Raw genomic sequence first — 10,759 nt, forward strand, 5'->3', positions numbered from 1 at the left:
GAAGTTTCCGCCAAATAAAAAAGAAAATTAAGAAGAAAAGGAAAACATAACAAGAGGGGAGGAGCAGTGGGCGCTAAATAAAGAAAAGGGGACGGCCCATGTGGCCAGGTTTGGGCGCTAGGGTTTGCAGCGGACGGGCAGAGAGGAGGGCCGTCCGTAGCAAAGCCATCCAACGGCCACCGTGTGTTGTTTGTTGGAGAGGCACTAGTCTGTTCCCTCCGCCGCCGCCGAGCCAGTCCATTCCCCTTCTTCCCACTCCCACTCCCCCCACTTCTTCCGCCATCTATCTTGCCGGAGGGCACTTCGTCTCCGTCTCCCTCTCGTGTTTGTCCATGAATCCGGTTCCGACTGCAACCTGATTCTTGGACCTCACCCCTCCTCTCATCTCAATAAATACCAATAGCACTCCTCCCTAGGAGTACGCCTGTGTGAGATACCACAAGATCCACCATGTCGCTCAAATCCTATCACGAAGAATCGCTGCGTCCTCCGGCCACGGAAGATGCGGCGGCGGCGACGACGACTAAGTGGGACTGGGCGGAAGTCCTCCTCGACCACGTCGCTTACATGGTCGACAAGAAAAACCATACTTCCGCCCCCCTTCGCTTCAAGAGGAACCTCGACGGCAAGGAGGTGGATGTGCAGGTCACCTTCTGCTTCGCCAAGCCGCCTCGCGTCTCCCATTTCTGCTGCCACGCCTACTTCACCGACGACCACGGAGAAGAAGACACCTGCTTGTTCTTCCGCGAGCCTTTCGTGTTCGCCACGGACGGTAACCTTGCCCTCATCACCCTCTGCATCGGGCTCGGCCGTCCCTCCCCCTTCGATACCAAGAAGTGCAAATACGAATACCTCGTCTACCAGGCGGCATCCTCACCAGAGGGGAAGCCGGGACTCACCCGGATCCCGAAATTCCCTGCCCACATGTTGCCGACAACGGGATCCGACTGCATCCCTTCCCGTGCGATTGGTCTCGTGCGTTACCGCAGCAACATTTCCACCGATGCTCACCCCCACAAAGCCCCCTTCACGCCCCCGGCTCCCATCCTCAGCCCTGCCGTCGCTCTTGCCCGCCCCCAAAGTTTCCCCTTTACGCCCCCCACCTCCATCCTCAGCCCCTCCGTCACCGCCTATTCAGACGCCCTGGCCAAGGGTGATGCTTGTGATGCCTACAGAATCGCAGCTCTTGCCTACGACTACTTCCATGATTCTAGCAATAGCCCATATGGTCCATACTACATATGCACCTATGACTCCAAGGCCGAGGATTGGATCCGCAAGCCAGCTGCTATTCCACAGCCGCCGCTACCATCCGACTACATCTGTGACATCGACATGGTCATCACCATCGGTGGCTCCAGCCGTGGCATCATGGGCTGGGTCGACCTCTGGAATGGCATGCTCCTCTCTGACGTGCTCGCAGACCACAAACCCTGCAGACCACTCCGCTATGTCACCCTTCCAAAGCCGACGCAGCCGCAAAATTGGCTGCCTCTTGCCGTTGACATTGGATGCAACTGTCGGGACATTGTCCTTGTCAAAGAGACTGGCATCATCAGGTTCGTCGACCTACAGGTCCACGCCGACCCCAGCATCCCTTGCTCACAAACCCCTTGTGGCTGGACGGTGCTCACATGGACCTTGGAGGGGTTCCACGAGGGTTTGGATTTGGAAACCCTGGGTGATTTGCATTTCCAGCCGGAGCTCGAACTCCATTCTAGTGATATCTCTGGCTACAAGTTGCCCCAGTCTCTCTTTGTTTCCAACCCCATTCTCAGCTCCAACACAGATGGCGTCTTGTACCTCAGGACAAATGTGAGCAGTGCAACTAACAGGAACTCGCAAGTGATTGCTGTTGACATCAAACATAAGATGCTGCTGGATGTGAAGGAATTTGATATGCAAAGACCAAACAACTACATGCGCACTAGCATCTCCAGCTATCTCAAGCCCCCAGGTATCGTACTATCACCTCCCCGTTAATAATAATAAATATACATTGATATGCCTTCTCAAATTCGTTCAAGATGTAGACCATGACATGAGTTTAGACTAGCCACAGTGGGAGTAACTTCAGCAGTAACATCGAGTCCAACTCAGCAAATTTGCTTATGTGGCAATGAGTTAATGAGGAGAGAGGTAGTTGTAGTAACTTAGCTAGTTACTGTAACATCACATGTCCCAATGCAATATGAGTCTATAACCTAATAAATGAATCGTTGCATGTTACCACAGTTAAGTTACTACCCATGATTTGCATTTCCAGCCGGAGCTCGAACTCCATTCTAGTGATATCTCTGGCTACAAGTTGCCCCAGTCTCTCTTTGTTTCCAACCCCATTCTCAGCTCCAACACAGATGGCGTCTTGTACTCAGGACAAATGTGAGCAGTGCAACTAACAGGAACTCGCAAGTGATTGCTGTTGACATCAAACATAAGATGCTGCTGGATGTGAAGGAATTTGATATGCAAAGACCAAACAACTACATGCGCACTAGCATCTCCAGCTATCTCAAGCCCCCAGGTATCGTACTATCACCTCCCCGTTAATAATAATAAGTATACATTGATATGCCTTCTCAAATTCGTTCAAGATGTAGACCATGACATGAGTTTATAGTTTTATCATCCGAGGACAATCTGGTGGTTATTAATTAAATACAGGTTCATTTATGACTTCAAAACTGACGCCTTTAACTTGGCGACCACAATATTTCCTGTTAACAAATTTCCTTTTTTAATGGATGTTACTACTACATTCTAGGACTAGAAATTGTTATTGTACACTCTTACCGCGGTGCCAGGCTTAGTTAATTGTGATTTTAAAAGAGAAGGGCAAAGGGTTTCTTTCTCACACCAAAAATCTGTTCTCTTTTGTGCAGTTTCAAACAAGAGTATGAAACGAAGAGCGCCACAGTCTATGGGATCCTCTCGCAAGAAGCCGCAGCAGCAGCCTGCCATCACTAACCCAGCTGAAGGAGGAGAGGTTGATGTCGGGGATGCCATGGACTCACAGTAGGTGGTTTGTTTTAGTGCCTTCGAGGCCCATACCGGCATTATGGTTTCTTGGCTTCCCACCACCTGATAGCATGTATATGTGCGCCTGTGCTTGTGCTTGCTTGATTAATTAGTCAGAATCAGAATTTTATGTAAGGTTATTATATAAGACTAAGTAAGCCTGTATGATGGAGGTTGAGGCTAGGAGACGTTAGAGCTTCCTTCCGGTGCCTGTTTGCTATTATGTTCTGGTACAACCTGATGCCCACATGGTTTGTAATCCCCTACTCGGGTTGTCCTGGAGTAGTTGACTTTCTATTATTTTCTGGAGGTGTTGTTGACTTTCTATCATGTTCTGGTGCAACCTGATGTCCATATCAGGTGCGTTTTGGACCTTATTATGTCAACTACTATCTCTGTTCCTAACTGTAAGATGAACTGCAAAAACATCTTGCATTTAGGAAGAGAGAATGTAGTTGTTTGTGGACCTGTATATGTGTCTTGATGCAACACAAAGATGTTATGTGAGACCTTAGATGCTTCTTGTCAACACAAAGATGGCTTGCCAATATGATTATCTTACGTATTATTCACGCGTCCTGTGCTGCTGGGAATTTATCCTGTGTAGTAGAATGTATCATATGGGTCACTTGGTACAGTGACACTGGCACAGCAAGAGGCAGGGCAAAAAACTTCAAAATGGCTCTTACCTTCTTCCGTATGTATATGAACTGTGGAACAAGTTTTTGGTTGGCAAATTCATTTCTCCTTCTTTGGTTAATTGGTAGTAGTTGAAAATTTTCTTAGTTATGAATTTTGCTTTCAGAGAGCCCATGTAACTTGTAGTTTTATCAAGGGTCTTCTTTTGTCAATCCTTTTTAGAAAATGTTAATATTTTAAGAAAAACGGAAACTATGATAGCCAATTCAAGACTTCCGGACCTATGACCCTGTTGTTGTTACTCCCACCGTAAAATAATATAAGAGTATTTAGATCACTAAATTATTTCTTTATAGAGGGTATTTTAACAGAGAGGGGTTTGCTATTCTCACGGATTGCTCATATTTAGTTACCCCAGCGAAAGGACAAATTCATAATAATTGATTGCATGTGAACTTCCTCTGTCCCTAGAGTGAGTAGCAATGAGAACGTAGCGGGGCCTTTTTTTGCGGGAAAACTTGTAATTTATTGATCATCAATCATGATAGTACAACGAATAACAGAAATAATAAAAATTACATTCAGATCCATAGATCATCCAATGATGATTACAAGCATTGAAGCAAGCCAAAGAGGTGCCGTAGTCATCATCACTCCCTCGCTGGAGGCGGGCAAAACTTATTGTAGTAGACATTTAGAAAGTCGTCGTGCTAAGACCCATAGGATCAGTGCACCAGAATAGCAATCGCCGCCGATGAAGATAAGCGTAGATCGGAAGGATCCAACATGAAGACACACAAATATAGACGAACGAATATCGGATCCAAGCGGATCCACCAAAGACCACCACTGACTGAATCCGGTGAGAACCTTCAGAAACACACCTCCACACGCCCTCCGACGACGCTAGTCACACCGTCGAGGCGGGGCTAGGCGGGGAGAACTTTATTCCATCTTTAGGGAGCGGCCGCCGCCTCGTCTTTCTGAGCAGGACACAAGCCCTACGTGGACACAGAAGTGTTGGGGAACGTAGCATAAATTCAAAATTTTCCTACGTGTCACCAAGATCTATCTATGGAGTCATCTAGCAACGAGGGAGGAGTGGATCTACATACCCTTGTAGATCGCGCGCGGAAGCGTTCAAGAGAACGGGGTTGATGGAGTCGTACTCGTCGTGATCCAAATCACCGATGATCCTAGCGCCGAACGGACGGCACCTCCGCGTTCAACACACGTACGGAATGGAGACGTCTCCCACGCCTTGATCCAGCAAGGAGGAGGGAGAGGTTGATGGAGATCCAGCAGCACGACGGCGTGGTGGAAGTAGCGGGATTCCAACAGGGCTTCGCTAAGCGCTGCGGGAGGAGGAAGATGTGTCACGGGAGGGAGAGGGAGGCGCCAGGCCTTAGGTATGGTTGCTCCTCCTTTTCCCCACTATATATAGGGCCAAGGGAGAGGGGGGAGGCGCAGCCCCTTGCCCCTTCCTCCAAGGAAGGGTGCGGCCAAGGGGGGGAGGAGTCCATCCTCCCCAAGGCACCTCGGAGGTGCCTTCCCCTTTTAGGACTCTCCCCTTTTTCTCTTCTCTTGGCGCATGGGCCTCTTGGGGCTGGTGCCCTTGGCCCATATAGGCCAAGGAGCACCCCCTACAGCCCATGTGGCCCCCGGGGCAGGTGACCCCACCCGGTGGACCCCCGGGACCCTTCCGGTGGTCCCGGTACAATACCGGTGACCCCGAAACTTGTCCCGATGGCCGAAATAGCACTTCTTATATATAATTATTTACCTCCGGACCATTCCGGAACTCCTCGTGACGTCCGGGATCTCATCCGGGACTCCGAACAACTTTCGGGTTACCGCATACTAATATCTCTATAACCCTAGCGTCACCGAACCTTAAGTGTGTAGACCCTACGGGTTCGGGAGACATGCAGACATGACCGAGACGTTCTCCGGTCAATAACCAACAGCGGGATCTGGATACCCATGTTGGCTCCCACATGTTCCACGATGATCTCATCGGATGAACCACGATGTCAAGGACTTAATCAATCCCGTATACAATTCCCTTTGTCTAGCGGTACGATACTTGCCCGAGATTCGATCATCGGTATCCCGATACCTTGTTCAATCTCGTTACCGGCAAGTCTCTTTACTCGTTCCGTAACACATCATCCCGTGATCAACTCCTTGATCACATTGTGCACATTATGATGATGTCCTACCGAGTGGGCCCAGAGATACCTCTCCGTCACACGGAGTGACAAATCCCAGTCTCGATTCATGCCAACCCAACAGACACTTTCAGAGATACCCGTAGTGTACCTTTATAGCCACCCAGTTACGTTGTGACGTTTGGCACACCCAAAGCACTCCTACGGTGTCCGGGAGTTGCACAATCTCATGGTCTAAGGAAATGATACTTGACATTTAGAAAAGCTTTAGCATACGAACTACACGATCTTTGTGCTAGGCTTAGGATTGGGTCTTGTCCATCACATCATTCTCCTAATGATGTGATCCCGTTATCAACGACATCCAATGTCCATGGTCAGGAAACCGTAACCATCTATTGATCAACGAGCTAGTCATCTAGAGGCTTACTAGGGACATGGTGTTGTCTATGTATCCACACATGTATCTGAGTTTCCTATCAATACAATTCTAGCATGGATAATAAACGATTATCATGAACAAGGAAATATAATAATAATCAATTTATTATTGCCTCTAGGGCATATTTCCAACAAGAAGACATCGAAAAACGGAGAAGGGGACCTCCTGACGGCAAGGACCGAGGTCCATCGCGCCTCCATGGCCTAAGGACAGAGGGGACGAGGTAGACCTGCGGCTCCACCAACAGGAGGCAAAAAACCCTAGTCTCCCTTGGCCTCCTCTTCCTGCTACAACATTTTTTTTTCACCATACGCCTCCCAAATTGGAGCCAAGTTCCATTATATTTGCTCCTGCTGCACCATGTGCAGAATGTTCAATGACATGTTTAGTTACCCGCATTTTACTCGGCCAGGCCCGCGGGGTGCAGTTTCAGGGCATTTGGTTGCTTGGGCTGCACTGAATTCCAGGCCTGCACGAACCTCAAAGCAATCTCGGGCCATGCTGAGTGGGAAGGTCCAAATCGACTATTTTCCCAGAGGCAAGCCCCCGTGGCTGCCACCTGCAAAGTTGCAAAAGCGCGGGAGACGGATGTGACACTTCATAAGTCCCATGCGCTCTCTCTCGCCTCATCGCCCTCCCTCAGTTTCACACCACACTCTTCACTCTTTCTCACCGCCCTCCCTCAGTTTCACACCACACTCTTCACTCTTTCTCACCGCCCTCTTGGTTTCTCCCATGACAAGTCCTCGGCCTTGCCGCCTCCTCCCTAGGGTACTCCACCCCCACCACTAGGTCGAGCGGCAACCTCTTAACAGCTATCTGCTCGGCGCCCCCCTTCTACTTTCGACGGACATGATCAAATACAATTGACCCACTGACGACGATGGTTGTGGGAGTGCTTCATCCTCAGAGGCGACGATGGTGGCGGGTAATGCTTCGTCCTTGGCAGCGGCCGCGGGAGGCGCATCGGCCTTCCCCATGGTGGGTATATTAACCCCCATTCAAGGGTTATCTCTCCTAGCTCCGCTCCAAGTCCAGGGTACCTCGACGGCGGCAACCGTTTTCTATGTTGCGTGCATCACAAGGACGGCAACGGCGACGTCGAGGGCCTTGGCATTTGGCAGTGCAGTGGTCGGGTCGTCTTTGCCGACTGGTATGCTCGATGGCCGCCACGTGGCGATCCTCGCCATGGACGGGCTCTCCGCGTCCACGGTGCGAGGGTGAACAGGAGGAAGAAGGAGGTCTCTTGATGGGCTGGGTCGGGCACTGTTGAACTAGAGCCCACTACTATAGTAGGACTTAGCTCTTTTCTCTTTATTTTTTGTTATTTTTTTCCTTTACCGATTTATTTTATTTTCCCATATATTTTTGTTTTACAATATATAAAGAAAGCACCTAAATTAGTGTGACTAATCATACTACTACCACAATAAATTGGGCACCCAAATAAAATAGTTTAATATTTTATAAATTTTAAAAGGCCTTTAATTAATTGTTTAAGCCAATGTTTTAATTATTTTAGTGCATTTAATTTTTTTAAAAGTGTGGTTTCTCCATCATAATTACTTATGAATTATTTGCCATATTTAGAACATTTTAGTTTTGATATTTGAAAACTTTAATTGTTTGACTTTATTTTAAATTTGATTTTGACCTGGATTTGTATCAAAGTGAGATCAGCAGAGGATTACTGTAGCCTAATTATTCGTGCGTTGATGACCCACAAGTATAGGGGATCTATCGTAGTCCTTTCGATAAGTAAGAGTGTCGAACCCAACGAGGAGCAGAAGGAAATGACAAGCGGTTTTCAGCAAGGTATTCTTTGCAAGCACTGAAATTATCGATAACAGATAGTTGTGTGATAAGATAATTCGTAACGGGTAACAAGTAATAAAAGTAAACAAGGTGCAGCAAGGTGGCCCAATCCTTTTTATAGCAAAGGACAAGTCTGGACAAACTCTTATATAAAGCAAAGCGCTCCCGAGGACAACTGGGAATTACTGTCAAGCTAGTTTTCATCATGCTCATATGATTCACGTCTGTTACTTTGATAATTTGATATGTGGGTGGACCGGTGCTTGGGTGCTTCCCTTCCTTGGACAAGCCTCACACTTATGATTAACCCCTCTCGCAAGCATCCACAACTACGAAAGAAGAATTAAGGTAAATCTAACCATAGCATGAAACATATGGATCCAAATCAGCCCCTTACGAAGCAACACATAAACTAGGGTTTAAACTTCTGTCACTCTAGCAACCCATCATCTACTTATTACTTCCCAATGCCTCCCCCTAGGCCCAAATGATGGTGAAGTGTCATGTAGTCAACGTTCACATAACACCACTAGAGGAAAGACAACATACATCTCATCAAAGTATCGAACGAATACCAAATTCACATGATTACTTATAACAAGACTTCTCCCATGTCCTTAGGAACAAACGTAACTACTCACAAAGCATATCCATGTTCAAAATCATAGGAGTATTGAATAGCATTAAGGATATGAACATATGATCTTTCACCGAATAAACCAACTAGCGTCAACTACAAGGAGTAATCAACACTACTAGCAACCCACATGTACCAATCTGAGATTTTGAGACAAAGATCGGATACAAGAGATGAACTAGGGTTTGAGAGGAGATGGTGTTGGTGAAGATGTTGATGGAGATTGACCCCCTCTCGACGAGAGGATCATTGGTGATGACGATGGCTTTGATTTCCCCCTCCTGGAGGGAAGTTTCCCCGGCAGAAGAGCTCCGCCGGAGCCCTAGATTGGTTCTGCTTAAGTTCCGCCTCGAGACGGCGGCGCTTCGTCCCGAAAGCTTCTTTCTGATTTTTTTTTCAGGTCAAAACACACCATATGGCAGAATATGGGCGTTGGGGGCCTGCCAGGGGGCCCACAAGACCGGAGGGCGCGCCCAGGGGGATAGGGCGCGCCCTCCACCATTGTGGATGGCAGGTGGACCCCTGTGGTGATTTCTTCGCCCAATATTTTTTATTAATTCCAAAATGACTCTCCGTGAAGTTTCAGGACTTTTGGAGTTGTGTAGAATAGGTCTCTAATATTCGCTCCTTTTCCAGTCCAGAATTCCAACTGCCGGCAGTCTCCCTCTTCATGTAAAACTTATAAAATAAGAGAGAATATGCATAAGTATTGTGATATAATGTGTAATAACAGCCCATAATGCAATAAATATCAATATAAAAGCATGATGCAAAATGGACGTATCAACTCCCCCAAGCTTAGACCTCGCTTGTCCTTAAGCGAAAGCCGAAATCGAAAAATATGTCCACATGTTTAGAGATAGAGGTGTCGATAAAATAAAATACAGATATGAGGGCATCATGATCATCTTTAGAACAACAACATATATTGTCATATAATTTCTTATGCTAAAGTAAGAATTCATTCACAATGTAAAGTATGAATCATAAACTTCATTGAAAACTAACAAACTATGATCTCAGTCATTGAAGCAATTGCAATTTATCATAACGTCGGAAAGAGTCAATATAAGAGCTTTTCAGCAAGTCCACATACTCAACTATCATTTAGTCTTTCACAATTGCTAACACGCACGCGATACTTATGGGTTCAAAGCTTCAATCAGACACATAGAAAGATAGGGGCTTATAGTTTCGCCTCCCAACCTTTTACCTCAAGGGTAATGTCAACAACAATACTTTATGAAAACCTATGTCCGAGTGGATATATATATATATATATAGGGCTGGACTATTCTGTTACTAGTAACAGAATATTATTCTGTTACCCCTCGCCCCTATAAGGACCCGATCCATTTTGCAAAACCCGGTGCTGCACCCCCACCCGAAACACGGAGAAAGCCCACCCACTCCCCAACATCTTGTCGAACCACCCCTCCCCGACGGCTCCGCCCCCTGCTCCCACGCACCGGCACCGCCACCCCCTGCTCCCACGCGCCGTCGGCCGCCGCCCCCTGCTCCCACGCGTCGCCGCCCCCCTGCTCCCACGCGCCGCCTCCCTCTCCCCGACAGCCGGCCGCGTCCCTTACCCAGCGTCGGCCTCCTCCTTTCCCCATGTCGATGATGGTCGCCTAGTGGATGCAAACCGTCTTCTTCCTCGCCGCCGGCCACCTCTTCCCCTTGCTCTGGCTGCCTCCGTCCCTCCCTCCACTATGCGCCTCCTGCTGGATCCCGTCGTCGAGCGTGTCAGCTGCCCTGGCCACAACCGTGCCTCGTCCTCCCCCGCGGCTACCCCCGCCAGGGGCTTCCCAGCTCGCCGGATCCGCTGGGTGCACGTGTTCCTCGCCGCCGTGAGTGTGAGGTCCGGCCACCGCCTCTGCTCAAAACTCCATGCACGCGAGGGCATCCCAGCTGCCGTGTCTTTAGCTGCGGTTCAACAATAAAACCAGCAGCAGTCCATGCATCCGTCTTACCTCTTACCTCTCTACTGCTCTTCTCCCGCTAATTTGTTTTTTCTCTGAACTGCAGCACAAGGGA

The 10,759-nt window shown here is 48.2% G+C and overlaps 1 protein-coding gene across 2 annotated transcripts; it reads left to right on the forward strand.

Moving 5' to 3' along the window:
- The first annotated feature begins 200 nt into the window (after positions 1–200).
- On the forward strand, positions 201–3,348 carry LOC125544580. Of its 2 annotated transcripts, XR_007299563.1 has the most exons (3): positions 201–1,740; positions 2,309–2,524; positions 2,883–3,348. XR_007299563.1 is itself a non-coding variant. In XM_048708314.1 (2 exons), exons 1-2 carry the CDS (start codon positions 451–453, stop codon positions 3,017–3,019), a joined length of 1,644 nt encoding a protein of 547 aa, XP_048564271.1. In that variant the 5' UTR covers positions 202–450; the 3' UTR covers positions 3,020–3,348. The 2 variants fall into 2 exon arrangements, 1 of the variants encoding a protein (XP_048564271.1); XM_048708314.1 differs by lacking the exon at positions 2,309–2,524 and having other exon boundaries at positions 202–1,957.
- The last annotated feature ends 7,411 nt before the right edge of the window (positions 3,349–10,759 follow it).

This window comes from Triticum urartu, chromosome 3 (assembly GCF_003073215.2).
Source record: "Triticum urartu cultivar G1812 chromosome 3, Tu2.1, whole genome shotgun sequence".
NCBI classification, from domain to species: domain Eukaryota; kingdom Viridiplantae; phylum Streptophyta; class Magnoliopsida; order Poales; family Poaceae; genus Triticum; species Triticum urartu.

Excerpts from the sequence above, each read along its gene's own strand:
- LOC125544580 (XM_048708314.1), top strand. The coding sequence starts at position 451 with ATGTCGCTCAAATCCTATCACGAAGAATCGCTGCGTCCTCCGGCCACG. Across the intron at positions 1,958-2,882 it reads CAGCTATCTCAAGCCCCCAG|TTTCAAACAAGAGTATGAAA; the intron begins GTATCGTACTAT and ends TCTTTTGTGCAG.